Here is a 25,194-nt window from a genome sequence, read left to right on the forward strand (position 1 = left end):
TAAACAAACATAAGAATCTTTGTAACAGTTGTAAAATATAGCTTTGGGTACACTTGTTTTCATCAAAAAGAATGTACTAATTTGTTACAGAAATGGCTAAGATATATATTAAGCAAGCAAAAGTAAAAAGTTGAATCTGTAATCTTATTATTTCTAACTTACTGCTCTGAAGAGTCAGACGTTAATGCTTATCTTTTTTCCTCTTTATCCTACACTTCTCTGTCCTCCTTTTACCATTCCCCATTTTCCCACTATTTTCATTTTCATTTTCTTTTTTATAATTTGGTAAATTTAATAAAAAATATATTTAAAATAAAGAAGTATACACTCATTCTGTCCTTTAAGACAAATCTCCTTTCAATACTAAATAGATCAATATGAGACGTCTTTCATTTTCAATAGCCATGTGGAAACATGCTTACAGAATACACATCAAAGGAATTTTGCAAAATGCTTTTTTATACTTGTAGATCCATCATATGAAACTCTTTCACAAAACCATCTTAAATGTTGATTCTGTGTTCATACATAATTGTTCTTAGAACTTTTTATTTCTCTATAATCATATTAATAGGTAGCATTTTCAACATTCTGAGAATAGTCGTTTGAATTACTTGATGAATAAATTTATTTATTAAGCAACTCTGGGTGGTTCACAAAGTAAGAAAAAATAACAATTGAACAATATAACAATACAGTAACAGTAAAGGCAAATTAATAAAACAATGGCAAAACCAACAAGCAACAACAAAAACATGCAAACATTACTCAAGAGAAGTTTCAACTACCCTACTCAAAAGCCTGGACACATTTCCTTATTGAAAACCATCTGATATTCCTATCATTTTATGTTTTATTATTTCTTTGATGAAGTTATTGTAGAGATTCTTTTTTTAAAAAATTAGGAGATGCACCTTGCATATTTTAGCAACAGAAAAGCAATTTCTTTAACGAAATAGCCTTAAAATCAACACTAACAAACTAAACTGATACTTTGTTTAGAAAGTATTTAGATAGCATTGCTAAATTGCAATACAATGGTAACATTGCTGAAAAATGTAAGCTTGTATTTACTTACCAAAGGATCAGAATTTAGTATCTGTCTCATAAAATCCAGAAAGGAAGAGGCCAGTTCTCCTGTGTCTTTACTGAAGCTGCTCACTATTCTCTTCAGTACTGTTTGCAGAGCCCCACAATGTTTTGCCAGAGAACTAAGGTTATTTAAAAAAAAGAAATATTTTACTTTACCTACTGAATTTAATGTAGCACATAAGTGATCAAGAGACTAAGAAGCAGCTAGTTCATGTCTTCATAAAGGAGTGAATATTGCTAGATAAATGTGAAATAATTTCATTATACTTAATATTCTTAGGTGCAGCACAACTCACAGACTGCTACAATACTTTAAGATTAGTCAGCCAGTTACAATATCTAAACCACAAAAAAAAAAACATTTTAATTGCAGAACTGATAAACAGAATTGTCATCTAGGAGGCAATTCTTCTTATTCCTTCATTTGCACAAGAGGAGGTCTCTTCTAAAATAATTGCCATAGCAATAGCCAAAACAGCCTCTAATACCCTCTAAAAGACTGGTTGCAATTCTTATTGTTGAGGAATGTTCTTAACTCATTTCCATGAAGCACGACATCATTGGAGCCAACCCACAACCTTTCCATATTAACTATTACAAATGGGTTCATCCACCACCATGGCCCAATGCATGGGAGAAAAGAAGACAGCAGGACGCAGAATACTTTATTCTCTTTATAAATCTGCAAACTGATGCAAATGGGATGACATCACTGAACAAAGCACATAGAGTTTTATAGTCCCAATTATCACCTCTGGGACAGAACTTATATATCAAGTTCTTCCAAGATCAACTTTCAGAATTTCAGTGAGGAATTTTACTTGAATACTCATCTTAAAATTTAATTGTAAGAAACAGGACATAAACAGCATTGAAGGATACAAAGCTCGCTTTAGGAAGCTAATTTTTCAGCCACTGATTTTCACTGCAACTTTTTCTGGTGTTGAACTGATATGACTAATTTCCACTGAAAATGAATGGGAATTACACAAAATTTACAGGTACTTTTAGAAACGTTTGAAATGGGGAAATTATACCTTTTCAAATGATAGAATCCATAATTGTGCTCTGTAAGGAACATCATTGTCCTGATACAAGTCAGCAAGCAGGTATAGCTGCTTTCGGCATTAATAACTGTTTCTATCAGGCAATCACAGATGGAAGCCATGAGTTCCTTGCCTGGTAATGAATTGGAAAGCTGCTCCAATTCAGAAAGAGTGCTTTCTGAGGAACTGGGCAAAATCAGGGCAATGTCCTGTAAAAAAAAACACCACAATGCGTTACTGAAAGGCAGGGGCATATTTTTATACCGTATTTATCGGCGTATAACACGCACAGGCGTATAACACGCATCTTCATTTTAAGAGGAAATTTCAGGAAAGCGCCCGTTTCACCCCCACTCCCACCCCACCCCGCGCGCTTCAATCCACAGTGTCCCATTCTGCCTGCCTGCCTGCCTGCCTTAGTTTCTGGTTGTTTGGGAGCAGCTTCGGCTGAGAATAATAACTATTCGCCTCTTTTACTCAGCGAAGCTGTTCCGATTCAACCATTAACGAAGGCAGGCAGGCAGGCAGAACGGAGCACTGCGGGCGGGCGGGCGGGCGGGTGGGGGGGGAGAAACGGGCGCTTCAGGAAGCTGCAGGCGACAGGAAAAGCCCCCCGCTTCTTTGAAGCAGTTTCTTCCTGTGCTGGTGGAGGAGCGAGAGAGCGACTGAGAGAGCTGACCCAGAGAGAAGGACAGGCTTCGGTTGCTTCCTCCCTCCCCTTCTTTCATTTGTGTCCTTGATCCCCGATCCCAGCAGCATTCACCGAAGGCTTCTTAACATTATATCGGCGTATAACACGCATACATCATTTGCCCCCTATTTTCAGGGGGAAAAAAGTGCGTGTTATACGCCGATAAATACGGTAATTATGGCAATGCAAGCAATAGTTGGGACTCAAAGAGCTAATATAGAATGTTCAGGAAGAATGCCTTTTCTCTTTTTCGCATAACAGACCAATGTATTACAAACAATATCTGAAACTCCCTACAAGTCGTAATGCTATTGGCATAGAAAGCAGATTTACTGCTCATAATAATTGACTAATAGGTAACTCTTTTAGGTCAGTAGGCATGTTGGGGATTTTGAGAGTGTGTTGTATACATTCTTACAAAATGGCAACAAAGTGGAAACTGCATCACAAAATGCCAATTTTGTAACATTTGGAAATAAAGAAGTTTGCTTTTCTCAGCAGATGAACATGCTTTCAACATGCTGGACTCAACTACCTATCATTCTTACTTTCAAAGAATGAAATTTATAGTTTTGGGTACTTGGAACATCTAGTGTTGGAAGTCTGACATGTATCAACATAAGTATCCGTAAGCATAATGATCTCTTGGGACTCAGTTGTCAATTGCTGCATTATTTCCAATGCAAAGTTTTCTAAAGAGGAAGTCTTTTGAATCTTAACTAGTGAACTTAAGCATGTCTACTATATTCGATATTAGAGACTTTTTTCTAAGGGAATACTCATTTAGAATTATTATTTGCACAGAAACAGCAACTGAGATTTAATTCAGGAAGCTCAGCAAAACTAAGTCATTTAAAACTAAAATATCACTAGAATATGAGAGAGAGAATGAGAGATGAAGAAGAGGAGGAACAGCTGGGTCTAGTGCCTGATGCATGGATGCGCAGAAGGCAGAGGAGAGGAGAACAGTGGAAATCCATGGGCCGATCCTTGGGAAGGAAGAGCCACTGCTGCTAGCGAAGACCCACCCCTAGCTCTGGGTATAAAGCAGGGGTCGCCAACCTTTTGGACTGACGGTGGCTTGCTGATGTTGGTGGGAAAGTCAGTCCCATATTCCAGAGGTGCAATAGTCACAGGACTGGCCCTTTGGTCATCCCGGAGCAGCTGCTCTTTTATCCGGGTGCACCGGCCTGCCATGGACTGGAGGAGCTGTTCCAGGATGACCAAAGGGCCAGTCTTGTGACTATTGCAGCTCTGGAATATGGGACCGACTTTCCCACCAATGCCAGCAAGCCACCCTGGGGCGATTTCCCTCCCCCGCCGTTGGTCTTACCTTCCAGTTTCAGCTCATGAGGCTCTACTCAAGGTAAGGTTTGCGCTCGGCCGAAGGGTGGGGGCCAGTGGGTGGGTGGGCCATGTGGGCGACACAGCCTTGTGTTCCTGCGCAGCCTGGATTAACTGCTTTGGGAGGGGGACATTTCTCTGCGGACCACCAAAAATTTTTCGCGGACCACCAGTGGTCCCCGGCCCACTGGTTGGTGACCACTGGTATAAAGGGCAGGGGGCAGAGATGAATAGATGTGACAGACAACTACTCATCTCCCTGGCAGGTGGACTTGTTAGCCTGCGGTAAGAGATAAACTTTTTGCCAGGGATGCTGGCGCTCCTAATAAAGGAATCTTTGAGTTAACTTCAGAGGGTTTGTCGTGTTTGGGGAGCTGGTTCAGAAGAAATTCATTCTGTTGATTCTGTTCAAGTGATAAATTACATGGGGGGAAATAATCTGAAGAAATGTCAGCATTTAATTTTGGGGAAGTTTCCAAGGAAGGAAATCACAAAAAACAAAAACAAACCCAGAATGTAAACACGCATAGGTTGGTTGTACTACCATAGTACAGCAGACAAGATTTTGAATCTGTTCTGATATACAGCACAACTGTTTCCAAGAAAAAGAATGTCTTTGGAAGTAGTCCTAATGACAAGAATTGGCGACCAACAACTCCATCACTAAACAAGACAAAATGTAACCCCAAAAGACTTATGACCTTACTTCCACCGCAATTATTAAACAAATAACCTCTAGTCATTAAATAAGACATCACATGACCATAAATTTGATTTTGCTGCTGGTTTCTCCATTGATTCTGTTTGTTGGCTGTGAAGCACACAAATTGTGATTACATGAGCACAGGATGCTGCAATGGTCATAAACGCGAGGACCAGTCATAAAGTTATACACTGCTCAAAAAAATAAAGGGAACACTTAAACAACACAATGTAACTCTAAGTCAATCACACTTCTGTGAAATCAAACTGTCCACTTAGGTAGCAACACTGATTGACAATCAATTTCACATGCTGTTGTGGAAATGGAATAGACAACAGGTGGAAAGCATAGGCAGTTAGCAAGACATCCCCAATAAAGGAGTGGTTCTGCAGATGGTGACCACAGACCCCTTCTCAGTTCCTATGCTTTCTGGCTGATGGTTTGGTCACTTTTGAATGCTGGCGGTGCTTTCACTCTAGTGGTAGCATGAGACAGAGTCTACAACCCACACAAGTGGCTCAGGTAGTGCAGCTCATCCAGGATGGCACATCTATGCGAGCTGTGGCAAAAAGGGTTGCTGTGTCTGTCAGCGTAGCGTCCAGAGCATGGAGGCGCTACCAGGAGACAGGCCAGTACATCAGGAGACGTGGAGGAGGCCGTAGGAGGGTAACAATCCAGCATCAGGACCGCTACCTCCGCCTTTGTGCAAGGAGGGACAGGAGCACTGCCAGAGCCCTGCAAAATGACCTCCAGCAGGCCACCAATGTGCATGTGGCTGCTCAAACGGTCAGAAACAGACTCCATGAGGGTGGTATGAGGGCCTGTTGTCCACAGGTGGGGGTTGTGCTTACAGCCCAACACCATGCAGGATGTTTGGCATTTGCCAGAGAACACCAAGATTGGCAAATTCGCCACTGGCACCCTGTGCTCTTCAGATGAAAATAGGTTCACACTGAGCACATGACAGACGTGACAGGGTCTGGAGACTCCATGGAGAACGTTCTGCTGCCTGCAACATCCTCCAGCATGAGCGGTTTGGCAGTGGGTCAGTAATGGTGTGGAGTGGCATTTCTTTAGTGGGCCGCAAAGCCCTCCATGTGCTCGCCAGAGGTAGCCTGAGTTAGGTAACGAGATGAGATCCTCAGACCCCTTGTGAGACCATATGCTGGTGTGGTTGGCCCTGGGTTCCTCCTAATGCACGACAATGCTAGACCTCATGTGGCTGGAGTGTGTCAGCAGTTCCTGCAAAACAAAGGCACTGATGCTATGGACTGGCCCACCCATTCCCCAGACATGAATCCAATTGAGCACATCTGGGACATCATGTCTCGCTCCATCCACCAACGCCACATTGCACCACAGACTGTCCAGGAGTTGGGGGATGCTTTAGTCCAGGTGTGGGAGGAGATCCCTCAGGAGACCATCCACCACCTCATCAGGAGCATGCCCAGGTGTTGTAGGGAGGTCATACAGGCACGTGGAGGCCACACACACTACTGAGCTTCATTTTGACTTGTTTTAAGGACATTACACCAAAGTTGGATCAGTCTGTAGTGTTTTTTTCCACTTTAATTTTGAGTGTGACTCCAAATCCAGACCTCCATGGGTTGCTAAATTTGATTTCCATTGATAATTTTTGTGTGATTCTGTTGTCAGCACATTCAACTATGTAATGAACAAAGTATTTAATAAGAATATTTCATTCATTCAGATCTAGGAGGTCTTATTTTTGTGTTCCCTTTATTTTTTGAGCAGTGTTTTTTTACAGCCCTGTAATAACTTCTGTGGTCGCTAAACAGGGCAATGGTTTAGCAAGGACTACCTATAGTCCATTCTTCCACAGACTACCAATGCATAACAGTACATTCATGTATCTAACTCTATGAAGACGTAACCATGGGAACATGTAAAGAACAAAGAAAATTACATTACATTCTTCTTTAAATTTTCCATTTTAAATACCTGGTCACAGAAGGACTGCAAAATAGAAGCTAAGTACTCTGCACACTGCTGATGAATTATGTTTTCCCCTGGAGTTTGCATCAAAGACAAAAGTTCTAGGAAAACTTCAGTATATTTTTCATCGCCTTTAGCAGTTCCATTAATCAGGTGCAAAATAGCCAATTTACAAGCTTTGTGAGAAGCCAGAGCATCAAATAAAGCAAGCAAGCGGGTTGTCTGAACAGTGTATTGTTTCTCCTTATCTTCTGGGTTGCTGAAATGAGGACAAATTTCTTTTATTAGGATGATAGCACACTCGGTAGAAATGCAAACAAAGACAAACATGCAAGTTTGAATATTCCCATTCATTCACACACACACACACAATGTTCATTCTTGAACAACTGTTAAACTTCCACCTATTGGAAAGTTACTGGGATTACTTGTGACATTGGAAATATTGTTAGTGGTATTTAAGTGACTTTAATGAAAAGCAAATATTCAGGAAATAGAATTAATTTTTGGAGGTTGTTTCTTTTTCCTGTTTCACTCACTTCTCTATACTAGTCCACTAATTTGTTGTTCTAGGATTGAAATGAAACAAAACAAAATATGTTTTGGTGTGCAACTCCCTAATATCTGACACACTATTCAAAGATCAAAACTGCTTCTTGCCACATCCCCAGCCCACAATACAAATTGGTGCTTACAGAATGTCTGGCTGGACAATCACATGACTGAAGCAACAGAAGGCATAGAATCCAAAGCAATTGCTTATGGAGATTCTCAGTCATCAAGGTCTTGGTAGTTCCAAAGATACTTCTTCTCATCCAAGAAGCCTCTTCACTTCTCACTTCTGGAAGAAGCTTCTTGGATGAGAAGCAAAATGTCCTCAAGGAAAAACAAAGAAAGTTCAGTTTAAAAAAAATTGGTCCAAAGCAAATGACTAAGAACATAGCCCATACAGGACCTTTTAAATCTACATTCAATTGTGAGAAGGCAAAATTGTGACCAATGGAGATCAACTTTTCTACTTTTGACAAATAACTAGAAAAATTATTAAACAATAGTCATCTTGTTTAGGCAATATTAAACAAAATATTGAAATGTACCTTTGCAGATCTTCTACAAGTAGATCTAAGACAGTTCTCATAATAAGGAGAGCCGTTGGTGAGGCCAAGTCACACAACTGTACACAAATGCGCCTTAGCATATGCTGAATAGGCTGGCAAGTGGAGCCAGAAAAGGATCGTACTATTTCTTGCAATAATTTTGCCTGGACATGAAGATGCATGCTCCAAAGTTTTCTAGTATTGAGAGCTACTGATAGATCATGTGGTTCAATAACCTATGGAAAACAAAATAATCCTCTCAAATGCATAATAATCATACATTTGCAGTATGCTGTGCTACTCTCTACTCTGGAATGTTATAGAAAATGTATATGAATGGAATGAGGAGTTCCAAGAAAAATTGCCAAGGAGAGTACGTCAATTGGAATTCATACTCAAAATTATTCACACAAAACAGCCCTGTAGAGCTGCGGTCACCAACCGGTGGTCCACGAGAAAATTTTGGTGGTCCACAGAAAAATTATTTGCATTTTTTATATTGCACTAAATACTGTCCTTTTTAAAAAATTCATATTAGTGGTCCACGGGATTTAAAATTATGAATTTAGTGGTCCCTGAGGTCTGAAAGTTTGGTGACCCTTGCTATATTGCTTCCACATAAATGGAAACAAGTTTACACATCCGGGTGTGGCATACAAATATTAATAAAAGTAAAATTCATAAATATGTTTCATAGCTCCTCAACTTTCAGATCAGTTGATTTTTAAAATCATTTTAAATAGTTTTTATTTACCTGAGTGGTCTGCATAGGCAGAGGAAGAGGCAGTAGTTCTGAAAGCAATATGAGGCCAGAGAAAAATCCTTCTGGGATTCTTAGAACAGAAGTAAGAACCTCTTTGAGCATTAGCGACCAAGTATTATTGGCTAGAGTTTCTTCGGAGATAGTTAACTTCTCATTAACGCCTTGGGTGAAAGTCAACAAGATGTCAACAATATCATTCTGGATTTTCTGTTCATCACTGTCCAAACGCCCAGAGAGGGTTATAGAACATAAAAGCATGTGTAAAGAAATAAGTGCTGAAGGAACACGCATATCTTTAAATTCAAAGGATCCTCCCCGTAGCAATTCAGTTAACATGGTCTTCAAAAGTGTGAGAGTACATCGGGCCATGGAGATTGTAGTGACTCTGTGAAGAGTTGTTCCCATGTTGACATGGAGTCTCCAGGGCTGAATAAGAATGCTGTTTAGTTTTTGCAGAACTCTGATAAATGTGTCCATTCCTTCAGAAGAGAAGAGCTGAATAACTGCAAGGTTCCATTTAAGGTCCTTCTGCTGACCTTTATAAATGATAGGAGAAATAAAAAGAAGAAAAATCTTTATATTTTATTTTTGACTTTATAATTAATAGAAATTGGATGCAATGATTCTGTTGGTGACCAAAGGTAAATATTTTAACATATTTTTTTCACTCAACAGAATAATCTGAGAATCACTCCAGAGTTTATATGATCAGTATGCAAAGAACAATATATTTTAAAATGTTTGTGTGATTTAATACAATACATTCTAGTGAATGAGAACTAAGAAGTTAAAGATTGTACCTTCAACAGGAGGTGGAGGACATGCAATATGACACAAGACACGAAGTGCTGTAGGAAGACCAACTCCTTCCTGAGTCATCAAGCTATCAATGTTCTTTCAAATAAAGAAGTAGATAATGATTAAAAATATTCAAAAGGGATATATCTGATTTAACAGACAAACACTGCTTCTGCACAAACAATGGAGAGATCCATTTAATTTTTGTACGTAACCAAAACAGAAACGCAAAAGCCACAGTTCTCCATATTGCCTAATACTATAGATTTTAGGATTTGAAGTTCACTTATATAGAAAGCACAGAGATATGGAAAGCCTGGCTTATGTAACTTCAACAGTCTAGCAATGGATTTGGTTCAAGATCTGATCCTTCCTTATTGTGCAATACATCCAGCTTCGTTTTTAAAAGAGAACAATTTGTATGTATGTGTTCTGTAAGCTTACCATTCCAATATTTAGAATATTTGGATACCAAACTAAATGTTAGCATGTATTTATTGTTTCATGAATATTTAAGTAAAACTGTAAATAGAATAAAGGATGGGAGGACCAATTTAGATTCCATAAAGGAGAATATTTGTAGCTCAGTGTTGACATGAGGGACCGATCTAGCAACCCAAAGTGAACAGTAATCACAGGATTGCCGATCCATTTTTTCCCTTCACAAAACATTTTACTCAGTGTTGACATGAGGGACCCGATCTAGCAACCCAAAGTGAACAGTAATCACAGGATTGCCAATCCATTTTTTTCCCTTCACAAAACATTTTAATTGATCAGCATGTCTATTTTCAACATAATCTGAACTAAATTTAACTTCAAAATACATTTATTCAAAAAGATGAGCAGTTTGCTATTCTAAGGTAATATATATATATTTTTACTCTTTATTTATTAAATTTATATGCCATTCATCTTGCTGTCCAAGGATGGCAATGAAAACCATGTAAAAACTACAAAATTTGTTACATAGTACAGTAAAAACACACTTACCCATATGCTTTTACTTATTTATTTTACTGACCTGTTTAATATATTCAATGAGATTTGGGATACAATTAATTTCGAATCGGATTGTTTTCAATGGCTCCAACCATTTATTAAGTTCTAAAAACAAACAAAATCACTTGATGAATGTTACATGAGGCATTCAAGAAAATGTAAAAATAATTAGAGCAGCAGGCCTTTTGGTTCTAAAACTGATTGAATCTTAAACAATGGGAACAGACTTTGTCACATATGCACACTAGGAACACAATACTCATTTTTAACCAAAAGTCTAAGAACCTTTTATACAATTTTATAATTCAGTTTGAATATTCTCCACTATTTTTCCTTACAACTCCTTATTTACGATAATAATAATAAATAATATAGTAAAATAATAATAATAAATATAGTAAAATAAAGAATAATATAGTAAAAGTATATGTTGCCCAACTCCCAGCTTTGGATATTTAACAGTAGTTAAAAACATTTGGAAAAAAACCCACAAAAAACAGTACCAGACAAAAGAACAAAAGTGGTAAAGAAAACAAACCTCCGGCCCAAAGGGAACAAAAAGAAAGGGATGTCAGATGTTCTCCCAAAGGCCTGGGCAAGGTCTTTAAGTTCATATACAGTACAAAGGAACATATAAAGAGCACTATTAAAGAAATGTTTGGCTTGTTTATCATAAGTAAAGGCTGGTTAATCTGACTGGCCAGAAGAAAGCCATCTTGAGAGAGCATCTGTTGTGGTATTTGCTTCCTGATTTGTCCATATCAAAAGGCTGGCACTTTCTCCCAGGGTCCATGCACTGAGCCTTTATGCTCTGCTTGCATATAAATCAGATGCCATTTCTAAGAATGCAGCCTTGGAACCTGTGAACCTGCCTAGCAGCCCAAATGTGACTTCCAAGATTGGCTGGTTATATTGCCCGATATCACAGATGCCAATATGGATTACAAGCACCACTACTTTCTGAGTACTATTTACAACTTATCTAGATTACAGATAACATCCATTACCTTCGCACTAGGAAGATCTATTTTTCACATCACAAATTCCAAACATTGAATGATCCATAACAAAAGCCCTGTCCCTCTCATAGAATATTTTTAGGACTAAAGCATATTGGTTCCATCATCCAAGAACTGAATCCCAAATTTGAAAAGATCTCCTTTATCATTGCAATCATATCCTCCTTCCCCAAGCTTCTCATTCTTCCTGACAAGAAATCGCCATTGTTCTGGGTAGAAGGACCAGACTTTATACATCTAAACATCTCTAGTTCAGCCAGTTTGCATTCAAAAGATTGGACCTTTTCCTTGATAAACAGGACTGTCAGCACACACTCCCAGTTTATTCCCAACAGATGTCTCCCCTATACTTAACATGTAAAGTTTTAGAGCAAAATAATAAAACAGTAATATTGTTTTTTCTATCTAGATGAATTTCACAGCAAAAAGAAAAAATTATTCTATACAACTCCGAGACTTCTTATTCATATTGTATTCAAAAGCATCTTTCCATCAATGAAATATCAGACACTTAAATTACATCAACCACCAACATAGATGATTAATGAAATACAGCTACAGAAACAGAACAGAACTACAAGTTAAAATCATTAATACAAATAAAATTAAGATTTTAAATATTATACTTTAAAGGAAACAAAATGACTGGAAGTACATGGATGAAAGAAATCAGATGTATCTATCAGGATTGTCCTTTCCACTCAATAGCAAACTTACACACTTTTGACAGCACTTTTGATATTAAAACACATTAAATCTATAATGTTGGGGAACAGCAAGTGATAACTATTCAAGGGACAAAAATCCCAATACTGTTTGGGAATGTAGAATGTAGGATCAGCCCACTTCATTTTAAAAATGTACAGGAATAAGTGATGTGGAAACAAGAGTTGATTTAAAGAATCTAACTGATTCATCATTATAGAATATCAGTCTAAATATTTCTTTCAATTTATTTTATGGCATCTCTCCATGAGTAGTATATTATACAAACCAGGGAATTTTTTCTGTTTAAAAACAACTTTATAAGATAAAGATCTTTCAATGATCATACAATAGCAATAGTGAAACAGAATATCAGAAGTATTTCTCCTACATCATTTAAAACATTGTCCAACAATAACAAACACTGTACCTTGTAACTTTGTATTATTTTCATCTGCTTTGCAAAGCTTCAGCAGGGGTGCTGAGTACTGCTCAAGCATCTGGACATCACTTGAAGACTGTACCACCAGTAGAACAAGGATGCAGGCATAATTGTAGGCAACCGACTTTTTGGATTTGGAATCACTGAAATGCAAGTTTTAAAAAAAAACCCTACAACTTACTAATTTGCTTCATATTACTTCATTTCATGTTTTAGTCTGCATACTAAGCATAAAACTCAGAGATTAAGTTTCCATTACTAGCTTCCCAGAGATTTAGTGGACACACAGAACTCACAGAAGAAGAAAAGGCAGCTGTGCAAGAGGATTCTCACCTGCCCAGCACAGGATTCCATCTTATATTAAACACAGGAGACCAATATAGTTATCATTAAAGTTGAAAGAGATTTTACCAAGCCATCCTATTCTTTCATACTCCTTCTACTTTTAATACTCATTACAGTGCAAATAGAGAACAGTACTTAAAAACAAGCAATAATCTTGAATTAATAAATTAACTCAGTTGAGTTTCTATGATCCTGTTACAGATAGTCCTCACGCCATGACTACAATTTGAATCAGAATTGCTGTTACTAAGCAATATGCTTATAAGCCATATCATATGATAGCCCTGCTTAGTGACTACATCCCAGGCAATCCCGGGTGATGTCATCACTCCAGTTGCACAGGGTCATTAGGAAGAAAGCAGGAATCCCAGGTAAGGTGCATGGGGTGGGGGAGGCAGTGGAGGCTGTGCGGGAAGAGAATGTTGCAGTATGGCTCAAGCTGAGGAAGATTGGGGGGAAAGGTGCCAGGTGTGTAAGAGCACAAAGATGTGGGAAAAGAGGGTTTAGTGTGCATGCAAGAGAAGGGCGAAATGACAGCACAGCATATAAAATCTGGGAATGGAGGAGACTTACCCAAGCAACTTGTGTCCTTTCCTAATGCCTTTCCCATTGCAAGGGAAACCTTCATGGAAGCTCACAAATGGCGATTATGTGACCATGGGACGCAGTTTTAAGTGCAAACTGTTTGCCAAGTGCTCAAATTTAGTTCACATGACCGCAGGAGTGTTGCAATGACCAGACCTCTTGAGGACCAGTCTTAAGTCCCTTTGTTCAGCACCATCACAACTTTGAATGGTCGCTGAAGGAATGGCCATAACTTGAAGACTATCTGTACAGGAGCCCTCAGAGACATCACTTAACGTATTATAACATTTCGTGATGAGGCCAGTCACACTCTCTCTGCCCAACCCACCTCATCTATGGAACGAGTAGAAAACAGCAGCATTGTGTACATTTTCTTGAGCTGCCCAAAACGAAGACAGATATAAATCTAATAATAAACCATTACCCTAATGCTTCTTTGGAATAGAACTCCATTAAAGTAATAAGGCTCTGGAGATTCTTCTCAAGGCTGAAGACATGGGCAACAGCAGCTCTTCCTACGGGGTTGAATGTGATCAAGTAAAGATTATGAAGTGTTCCCAGGAGATCCGAATGGTCAGTTTCATCAGTGGCTGTGCAACGCTGGAAGTGGCTGAATAGTTCTGAAATGCACTGCAGCGTCTGGGTCGAATGAAGAAGCCATAAGGGAAATGCTTCATCGCCTGCCCCATCGGTTTGCAGGCCTTCTTCTTGATCGGGATCCGAAAATTGACAAAATGCTCGGACCAGCAAATTAGTGGCTTCGTATTCAGAGAGGAAAAAAAGGAGACCTTTCTGTGACTGTGCTAAAAACCTCAGAATATCTCTGACAGACTGAAGCACTCCAGGGTGCACATTTGTTATTGGATTGGACAACAGCAATGTGACAGACTCCAAAAAACTGTGGTTGTGAAGATACCTGAAGAAATGAAAAGAGAAGAATACTACAAATAATAATAAATAAATAGGAATAACATCTATCCACTACATTTTCCCATAAGATAGCTAAACTGCAACACTGTACAATTCTATATTTGTACTACAAGGCACCCTTGTGGTTTGGAACAGAGAACAAATCCTAGAAATACAAAGTGGGATTAATTAATATCACATTAATTAATATCACATTAATTAATATCACCAAAATTACATGCAGAACTGATATCCATCTTCACTGGAGAAAGTAATGATGTCTGGAAGAGTTAGATATAAAAGGAAAGCAGGCCGTCAGAGAACATGGTGGCTGGATACCATTAAAGCTGACACCAGCCAGAGCACAGAACTTAAAAGAAGTAGTGCAAGATCGGAAGATTAGGAGAGATTTGACCCATATAATTGCCAAGAGTCAGACCCAACTGAATGGATAACGGCATCATCATGATATTAATCTGAGCCTGAATTTAATTTCAATAGATCTATACCTGTTTTATATTTTTGCATTAAAAAACATAAAAACATTATTTCAAATTTTTATTGATTGCTATATATTCATTCCATCCAAGAAATCAAGACTATTTGTTAAAATTAATTAATAATTTTTCAAATCAGATGACCTCAAATGTACCTACAAACTTAAATTAATGAAACAGATGGCTAATTATTACTATTTTTATCAACATAAGCAGAAAGCACTACCATTGGTAACAAGGAGATTACAACGATTTTCAAGGGCTACAAATTGGAAATATTGTAGGATATTCAGGGTGTAGATCAGTGGTCCCCAACCTTTTTACGCCGCGGCCCGGTATCCCCAACCTTTTTATGGTGCGGCCCGGTACCGGCATTAGCTGGGCGCCGCCATCTTTTTGATGAAAAAGTGCTTCCGGTGAGCTTTCTACCGGAAAAGCTCACGGAGCGCTGGCGCCGCCATCTTTTTGATGAAAAAGTGCTTCTGGTGAGCTTTCTACCGGAAAAGCTCACGGAAGCACTTTTCATCAAAAGATGGCGGCCAATGCAATCCAGCGGCCGGTAGGACTTGTTCCACGGACCGGTGCCGCCATGGACGCGGACGTGGTTGGGGACCCCTGGTGTAGATTATGCACAATCTTCTCTTTAAAATTGTGAAGAACTCAGAATAGCAACTGGTTAGCAAGTATTAAGAACTTGCAAATTACCTATAAGTACTACCTAGTCTTCAATTTTAAGTAAACATTTGAGTAACTCAAATCTTTTTAATTTAAATGGGGAAAGTGAACTGACTTATTAATGAAAATGAGAAGAAACAAAAATGGAAATGAAAGTAGTAAAGAAATTAAAGTATTTCTTGTTAAATCAACAATATTTATTAAATAACGGACATGCATTATAAGGACATATTAAAAGGGGGGGGGAGAACTGGTGATCCTCTGGAACAGGGGTCTCCAACCTTGGCAACTTTAAGACTTGTGGACTTCAACTCCCAGAATTCCTCAGCCAACTTTGCAGAGTTGAAGTCCACAAGCTTTGCTGTCTGAGGAATTCTGGGAGTTGAAGTCCACAAGTCTTAAAGTTGCCAAGATTGGAGACCCCTGCTCTGGAACATGTAAGTAGACATTCCCAAACTGGGTCACGTTTCAACTCCAATTAGCCCAAATTTGGCTTTTAAATATGCTGTGCAGTAACAGTGCAAGTCTGATGAACATATCTTGAAGGTACCAACTAGAAAAAACAGAATAGGCATAACTAAAGCCATCTACCAAAATAAAAAAATATACATACCTGAACAGAACTGGAAAAGGATCATCTCTTTCTGGAGGCCCTGTAATACGTGCTGTTGTTGGAAAAGATTTCACAGGTGGCTGCACCATGGTGTGCGGGGCTGTCTCCATCAAATGCAAAATTTCATCTAAAATGTTAATGAGTTTTTCCATTTCTCCTTCATTCATAGTGGAGGACTCCAAAATATTGTCCATATCCATTGGAGCATCTACATCATTATCATATTCCTGGTTGCCTCTTTCAGGTCCAGCATCTGGATCCTGCTCAGACTCAGAATGATTTGGAAGGGGGGGAGAATTTTCTGCTAGCTGGTCACCAATTTTTTTGACCTCGGACAGAATCTCGTAGAAGTGACATTTCTGTAAAATGGCAGAACCTGCAGTGACCACCCTCACAGTCTGGTCCAGCAGAATAAGTTCCAACAGCCTCTGATAGCCGCTTTTTTCATTGGCCTCCAAACTATTCCTCAAAAAAGCCTCCATCCCTTCAGTCATGCTAATAACACTATCCAAAGCTTTGAAAGCATTGAGTTTAAGGGAAGAGGATACATGATCTGCAAAGAGCAACTCAAATAAAGAATCAATTACTCCCCCTTGCAAGAGTGCTTCTATTCCTCGAGTTCCACATTCTGCCAGCGAAGAGACAAGTTTTGTCCCAGCTTTCAGCTGACGGACGTTCAACGCAATCGGTTGTCTCAAGGCTACTTGAAGATTTAAAGACTGCATTGTCCAGTCAATCAACTGGCTTAGGTAATCCTGGCTTGTATCCTTTAATTGCAAGTAACTTAGTCCTTTTACCACTAAACTGGGTATTTCTTCCAAAGCTGTGACCCACTTTGCACCTCTCTCCTCCTGATATAATTCAAGGACCTCAGTCAATTTAACAGAACTCTCTATTGCCCCACTGTTTTCCTTCTCTAGATCTTGATCTCTCATCTTGGCAACTTCCACCTCAAAAGTGGTCTTGTAGGGGCAACTGAAATATAAAAGAGGTCCAAGCTCCCTATCAAAAGGATCATAGGTTACAGGTGGCACTCTGGCCAAATCTTCAGCAGTGTATTCAATGTCAAAACTTGGATATTTAAACGTCTCTCGTTCCAAGTCAGCAATTCCATCTTCATCACTTGAAATCTGTTCATAACCATCATCTCCTGAAACAAACATTTAAAATATCCTTGTTAAAGTTAAAACTCATGTTTTAACTGTTGACTAGATAAAATAACATATTGGCTCCCACTTTGTGTGCCCTTCTACAAATACATACCCCATTGAAGCAATAAATAATGTATTGTCAGTCAAAGTATACATTAAGAACACAAGGTGATAAAATGCTACATAATAATCTTCTCACATCTAAGATTCTTGTGTTTTTCATTCCAAAAGTTTCTATAAATTTCAATCATATGGACCTCTAAAAAGGTGCATGTACCACAAAAAAATGACTGCCAAGTAAACAAGACCAAGGTCAAGCTTCAAGTATTCAAAGAGAAAACAAAAAGAAATACTTTGGCTAGCAATGGTTTCTCACTTTTATAAAAGCTGATGCAACTAACTCAAAATAGAACATAGATGCTCAAATATACATTAACATGTAAAGAAAAATTCCAGGTGTCTTTGCAAAAAATATTTGAATGTACTGGCCTACAATCCCAACAGCCTTCCCAAAGATTGCAAACCATCTTTATTGTAGCCACACTGAAAAGGTTATTAAGACACAATGAACAGCTCCTTTACTTTCTGGCCCTTGTTCAGATGGAATGCCTATGTTTAGAGCTTTTCGGCTCCTACTGTATCTTTAACAGGACAGGAGGAGAAAATATAACATATAAGAAAATATGTATTTAAAAAGAATGCAGAAATATTGCTGCTCTGAGAACATCTAATTACTAAATGTCAGAACAAGGACTAAATAGTCCTAACAGAATGACACTAACTAAAGCACTTGCTACTGGGTGGAGTAAGGAAGAGCATCAGTACAGCAAATATATATACTGCAATCTAAGCTTTGGAAAAATTAAATATATTTTCAAAGGAAACACTAATTTAGGGCTCATCAAAAGCTCACATAATGACTGAATTATTGCAAATTATTGATTTGATTATATATCCAATTATTCCCTTTTCACTTACAAATGTTGGCAGGCTCTCTTGTAAAAATGAATATTTTTTTCACCCTTTTCCAAAAATTAACAGTTAAATCTTCCTTTCTAAAATTATGTGTTTTCAAAATTGGTTCTTAAATACCATACTCTCAACTTGCAGGTAAATCAATGATTGCCTGTTAACATCAAGCAAGGATTCAATTGTATGCATTGCAGAATGCAAAACACTATGTTAAGAAACCAAATATATTTTTGTGCATCGTGTATTTGGTTCCCTAATTCAGACATCAAAGTAGTGAAGTTATTTTAGAAAGATCCAAAGCTTTTCCTCTCAGATATGACAATAATGAGAACAGAATTTTCTCCTGGCTACCTGATACAGGCATTGGCTCCTCTTCTTCATCAACATCAGGTGGAGGGAGGCCAGGTGGGGTTCTTGGTCCTCTAGGTTGGCCATCATAGACTAAGCAAAACAGAATTTTCATACACTGCCAACATTGGTTCAACTACAGTGTTCTTTCAACAGGGTCAGATCAGATATTTATCTGCGAGTCAATGCATATTATCAAGCAAGGACAACATAATCCATGCATGCAAGAATCAACCCTGGTAGCTTTGAATTTGCCTACCTTCACCTTCTTCCTCTTCATCCTCTTCTTCCTCTTCTTCCTCATCCTCATCGTCATCCTCATCTTCATCCTCATCATCATCCTCTTCATCATCCTGAATGCTATCTACCGTTTGACCATCATCATCCTCTTCCTCATCCTCTTCCTCGTCAACATCCACACCTTCTTCATCATCATCCATTTCTTCTGCTTGTTCTTCTTCCACTTCTGCCTCATCAGAATATGGACCTTCTTGATGAATGGAAGTCCGATCAGGAGAAATGGGCTCAAAATAATCTCTGTGATCAACATCATCATCTTTTTCTCCAGCAACTGAAAATAATGACATTAATAGCAAGAAAACAAATAGAATGCTTGAGGTTTCAATACTGAAAAGTTACTTACAAATGAAAGTTAAGTAACAAAGATATATGATTTTAAAGTTATATTGAAATATACTATTGACCCATCAGATACCGCACCACCAGATTCAGTTTTACATAATATGGATGTAAGGATGTGAAGATTTTAAAAAATGAATGGCAATTCTTTATTAACGGAGCCATGTATTGTAAATTATAAAGTACCGTATGTGGGAAGGAAAATTCTTAACCCAATGCAGGATGCAAAACACTCTGTCAAAAAACCAAATATATTTTTGTGTATTGTATATTTGGTTCTATAATTTAGACATCAAAACATATATTAGTGAAGTTATCTTAGAAAAATCCAAAGCTTTTCCTCTCAGATGTGACAATAATGAGAACAGAATTTCCTTTTGGCTACCTGATACAGGCATTGGCTCATCTTCATCATCATCAGGAGGAGGGGGGCCAGGTGGGGTTCTTGGTCCTCTAGGTTGAGGCCGGGGAGGGCTGCCATTGAACTGTTCCTCTTTCTCTCCATCAGCTGTAAAAGATGTTTGAGCCAAAAGAAAGTTGTGTATTTTTTAAATCGCACTGTATGATAAACAAAGGCCAAACTGTTTTTGCAATTCCCTTCAGTCTTCAAAGCAGTGAAAATGGACTGCCAAGAGTGGGATGGGAGAAATAAAATTTAAATTGATAAGAAAACAAAACCCCGTGTCTGGTATCAACAACATCCCTTAGGGGTTTAAATTGGGAAGATAATTATTTGGAAAACATTCTGAGACTTGTGCTGTACTGATACTCATACTCATGAGCTGACAGAATGAATTCTATTGAAAATAGTATTGAAAAACACAATTGCTCACCTAATTTTGGAGTTCTTTTCAAAGCTTGTTGTTGCTGAGGAGGTGGTGGTGGTGGTGGTGGAGGAGGAGGAGAGTCTCTATCATGGCCCACCACTCTATCAACAGAGCCATATATTGCCAGTGTTAAGCAATTATACCAGCCTCTTAAAACTAAGCCATCAGTGTTTACCTGCATTATTTAAAATAAAAAACACAGAATTTAAAACATGACTTTCTGCTTTTGAATTAACAGTATCAATTTCATCAGTTCTGTTTTATGCGTGTTGCTTGTTAAACAGTACTTCAGCTTTGAAAATCCTATATTTCCAAATTCTACAACAGTTCTGAAATATATGCTTTTTATTTCAAATGCTTTCAGTTCCCATTACCAGGATCTGTCTAAAAACATGAAGTCCATTTTTGCTAGGAACATCTGTCTATTAAACTAAGTATCACAAAATGCTATGACAAAGAATGAAATTTGGGAAAATATCTTTGGCTCCCTTCTGAATGATTGTAGTATAATGACATTCAACAATGCCATAAAGTACAGGGAAATCACAAATCATCATTACACACAGCATTTCCTAAAGTTTTCAATTTGGTAACCAATTGCATCAAACCGCCACCCAGTTATATCTCTGATGACTGCCATATCTAAAGAAATACAAAACAAAATCTCAACTCATAAGATCTAAGGCATTGTGTAAACAAATTTATGTATATATTTGTGTGTGTATATACACACACACAAACCAATACCTAAGCTATTCCATATCCTAGAAAGGTTTCCAATGAAAAAATTAAGTTTCAGGAAGGCGCATGTGGTAGAACAATTTTTTTCTGATAATAATACTCCAAAGGTTCAACAGTTTTAATTATTCTGAATTACACTTGGAAACCAACTAGCAATGAGAAATGTTTATAATCATTTCCTCTTAGTAACCCTTCAGCATCCATTGAACCAATTGATGATTCTGAGAAGACTTTGATGAAATACACTGAAAGCAACCCAGTCTCTGAAGATTACCTCTGCCAAAAAGGGTTTTTTAAAAGTTATATTAACTAACAAGAAAGACATCACAATTTACATAATAATTACCTTTGCGTTGGGCCTGAAAATTATTGAAGAGTTTTCATCATACTCCAGGCTATTAAGCAGAAAATCAGATATTAGGTAATAAACATGCATATCTTACTAGCTAATCTTACAATAAGACCTTCTTACAACCTATGCTTTTAGAATTAGGCTGACAACTATATATCTTTGTATTTAAAAGGCAGAATACAGGAACTCTCTACATGCATTTTATTCATTTTCTGTAAACTGTGTATCCCAATGTTATGCAATAGTACAGTTGGACAAATTTGACAATGTGATAGCCGAGAAGACCACACAAATTAATGGTTACAGGAAATGGTAATTATGTGTATCCCAATTCCTTCTCAAGAAAAAAGTGACAAGTTTGTTTTTTCTATTCCATAATTTTATAGTTTCAAGTAAAGTACATTCAGTGTTTTATGAAGTTCTTAGTACTTACCTTCCTAGCCTGTCAAATACAGGTGCACTTGGTTTGCTGACATTGTTGAAAAACAGGTCTAACTGAAATGTATGAGGAGATGTCTCACTGGGAACAAATTAAAAGTGGAAAAAATATTTTTATCAAAATCTGGTTAATGAGCAAGGCAAGCCTTAAAAGACTGCTAATCAATCTGCAGGAAGATAAAGAGTTCCCAACTGTTAAAAATAGTCAATATTTACATTATTAAGATCTTATTTCATATATTTTGTAAAATACAGTCCATATTTTTCTCAAATATTCTTATGAGCAGAATGTCAGTTGCAGGTACATTTTCTATATATAATATAGATAAAAGTACCAATACTTTTATTTTTAAATTAAAGCTTCTAATAAAATCTAACAAAATCCACAAAATATAGAAAAAAATGTTTTTTCACAATTTCTATGACATTTGGCAATGTGTGATACTATTCTTTAATCTCACGTACTTCACTAGCTTTCTGGTTAATCTTAAGCACATGTATATCTACATAAAATCCTGAAGTATTAAAATGTCTTTGCAATATACTTTACATTGAATCACTTGAAAGTGAGATGGCCAGCATATAAATTAAATAAAGCAAATATTGAATGCAACTGTCAATTATCCTCTTTTCCAACTAGAGAAAGTTGCTTTTGAAAGGAGTGTAAGCCAAGATCTCAGAAACAAACATCTATTGCTTCCTCTTTTTCCATCTTGAGTCATGATTTGTAATATCTGAATTGGGCAAAACAAGAATTGACATTATCCAGAACTGACTCCACCAACTATGGCTGGCAAATCCAGCTCAAAATATTATTTTCTCAGCAATTCTTTTACTTTTTTTAAATCAGCATTTCATAAATCCTGCCATTACTTATTCAAAAGTAATTTTTCAAAATTAAAAAATTATAAGAGCTATAGTTCTTGTCTCAATTAATACATAAAGCCTTTTCAAAGTTCTTTTATATTTTTGGTTTCTTAAAGCAGAAGTATATTCCATTATATAGTGCTGGTTGGACCCAGGAAATCTCAGGTTCAAATCTATTGCAAATTTAGGCACATACTTTCACTCTCTGATTCAGTACCCATTTTACAGTTAACGTCTTTTCTCATAAGAATAAGAGAAGCACAAATGATGTAGAAAACAGTGCTGGACAATCTCTTATATCATTTTCTTGCTTACCCATAAGCTCTACTTTCAGGTAAGTTAGAGTGAGCTCTTATTCCTGGAGGAATCACACGCACTTCGTTGATGTAAACTACACATGGAAAGCGAACCACATCTACATTACTGCTTTGCTAGGGAAAAAAAATGAACAACATTCATGAATTCTGAAGTGCAAAGTATCTTGTTTTGTTTCATGAGCACTCAAATCTGTCAAAATATGCATTTTCACACAAATGCAAAATATGCATTTCACTCAATCCAGACATTGCCTAAAAGTAGCAAGTAACAACTATAACCATCCATTCTTCCTGACATGTCCAGATGTAACATGCCTTTTGCAACAGACAATACCATTAAAAACCACCTGCAGAATTCATTTTAATTTGGCTTTTGTCATTTTAACGGGGACCAATTTTTTATGATAAATACTGTAACCCTATGTACAATATTGTATGTCTGGACACTTAATAAACTTGGACATTTGGCTCACCATTAGTTTTTACTTGTTTTCTTATGCAGACATGTCCTAAACTAGCATGGACTGAATTTGTGATATTGTGAAATTGTAACATAATATGTGGGTGGCCTTGCAAAACTTGGGCATGAGATGTTGTCTAGGATCTCTTAACAGTCAGATCAGAAAACTGAGAAGGATTCTCTGTAATGAATCAGGAATTTAAAAATGGTGGTGGGAAATTTGTACTTTCAGGCTTTCAAGATTCCTTTCAATAAAGTATAATTACTTAATCTAGTCATGCTTCCTAGTCATGGTTTACCTGGAAGGGCTGACAGGAATATTGACAAATACTTGTAGGAAGATCAAATAACACTATGTTTAATTAAAATTAATCTTAGCCATCAAATTTCAATGGACCTTTTAGGGACAGACTGATATAGCATTAATAACCCTGATGAGATGCAGAGGCAGATGATTTGCAGGAAAGGTCCAGGAATTGGTTTGAAGAGGCCAAACAGACTAGAAATAAAGATCTGAAAAACATTTGCAGAGTGACAAGTGAAGAAAAAAAAAGTTGCAGAAAATAGATTTAATATTTAGCAAAAATGTGGAAAAAATAATTATTCATAAGAACTACTAACACAATCTAACAGTATTTTACTTAAAATGTTACTGCTCAGCCTGCAGAAACTTAAAACCACCTAATTTAAATAATTAAATCAAATAATTAAATTAAGTTGGAGAAAACTCCTAAGGATATCATGGACAGCCAAGAAAACCAACTACAGATCATTGAACACATTAATCCAGGGATCTCACTTAAGGCATAAATCGAGAGGGGCAGATCTAAGATGGCAATAATGCAGCAGCTTCTCTGAATTCCATATGATAGTTTATTTGTAGTAAACAGTCAAAATGATCAAGCTCAAATTATAATAGTTCAGAACATTATGTTAAGATGCAGCTCTCTAGAAAAGGCTAATGTTGGGAAAGGTGACAGGAAAAATAAGACCAGGATGACCAAGGTGGATGGTCTAAGTCAGGGCTCTCCAACTTTGGCAACTTTAAGACTTGCAGTGGCAATGAGTGAACTATTGAGAGACTTGAAAGAACAGATAGGGCTACATAAATAGACGTATTTCTTAGCATACATTCACAGGACTGCAGTTAATAGAAACTGAACCTAACTTGTGAATATCTTTTCTTTACAGGATATGTGACTGGTTTTATCTGATGTTCAGCACAGAAGTTCAACTCCAATAATTTGTCTGCAAATTATTTTAACATTAAAGAGATAATTCTTAAAAAAAAAAAAAACACCCCAACTTCTTATAGTTTTAAACACTGCTTTTAAATTCGACACAATCTAAGAACTTTTATGAAAAGGTGCATAAAGAGAAACATCTAAACATTATAAAATCTTCCTGAGTGCAGCTCATCCAGGATGGCACATCAATGTGAGCTGTGGCAAGAAGGTTCGCTGTGTCTGTCAGTGTAGTGTCCAGAGCATGGAGGCGCTACCAGGAGACAGGCCAGTACATCAGGAGACGTGGAGGAGGCCGTAGGAGGGCAACAACCCAGCATCAGGACCGCTACCTCTGCCTTTGTGCAAGGAGGGACAGGAGGAGCACTGCCAGAGCCCTGCAAAATGACCTCCAGCGGGCCACAAATGTGCATGCGGCTTCTCAGTCAGAAACAGACTCCATGAGGCTGGTAATGAGGGCCTGACTTCCACAGGTGGGGGTTGTGCTTACAGCCCAACACCGTGCAGGACGTTTGGCATTTGCCAGAGAACACCAAGATTGGCAAATTCCCCACTG

General features: G+C 37.6%; 1 protein-coding gene across 2 annotated transcripts in view; it reads right to left on the reverse strand.

Moving 5' to 3' along the window:
• Positions 1 to 25,194, reverse strand: part of VIRMA (vir like m6A methyltransferase associated) — a 36,140-nt gene that overhangs the window by 6,446 nt on the left and 4,500 nt on the right. For both annotated transcript variants that reach the window (XM_087962015.1, XM_026690812.2), the window contains exons 2-17: positions 22,933 to 23,048; positions 21,746 to 21,832; positions 21,307 to 21,355; positions 20,226 to 20,394; positions 19,778 to 19,900; positions 19,013 to 19,324; positions 16,283 to 17,432; positions 14,013 to 14,504; positions 12,647 to 12,801; positions 10,515 to 10,597; positions 9,493 to 9,586; positions 8,684 to 9,228; positions 7,930 to 8,165; positions 6,839 to 7,091; positions 2,130 to 2,347; positions 1,079 to 1,211 (exon numbers count right to left, since the gene is read on the reverse strand). In XM_087962015.1, coding sequence (XP_087818141.1) covers positions 1,079 to 1,211; positions 2,130 to 2,347; positions 6,839 to 7,091; positions 7,930 to 8,165; positions 8,684 to 9,228; positions 9,493 to 9,586; positions 10,515 to 10,597; positions 12,647 to 12,801; positions 14,013 to 14,504; positions 16,283 to 17,432; positions 19,013 to 19,324; positions 19,778 to 19,790 — 3,684 coding nt within the window. In that variant the 5' untranslated portion in view covers positions 19,791 to 19,900; positions 20,226 to 20,394; positions 21,307 to 21,355; positions 21,746 to 21,832; positions 22,933 to 23,048. The remainder of the gene's footprint in view (positions 1 to 1,078; positions 1,212 to 2,129; positions 2,348 to 6,838; positions 7,092 to 7,929; positions 8,166 to 8,683; positions 9,229 to 9,492; positions 9,587 to 10,514; positions 10,598 to 12,646; positions 12,802 to 14,012; positions 14,505 to 16,282; positions 17,433 to 19,012; positions 19,325 to 19,777; positions 19,901 to 20,225; positions 20,395 to 21,306; positions 21,356 to 21,745; positions 21,833 to 22,932; positions 23,049 to 25,194) is intronic.

Source organism: Notechis scutatus, chromosome 3, assembly GCF_049901735.1.
Source record: "Notechis scutatus isolate UNSWTSFEM ecotype Mainland chromosome 3, rNotScu1.2, whole genome shotgun sequence".
Lineage (NCBI taxonomy): Eukaryota > Metazoa > Chordata > Lepidosauria > Squamata > Elapidae > Notechis > Notechis scutatus.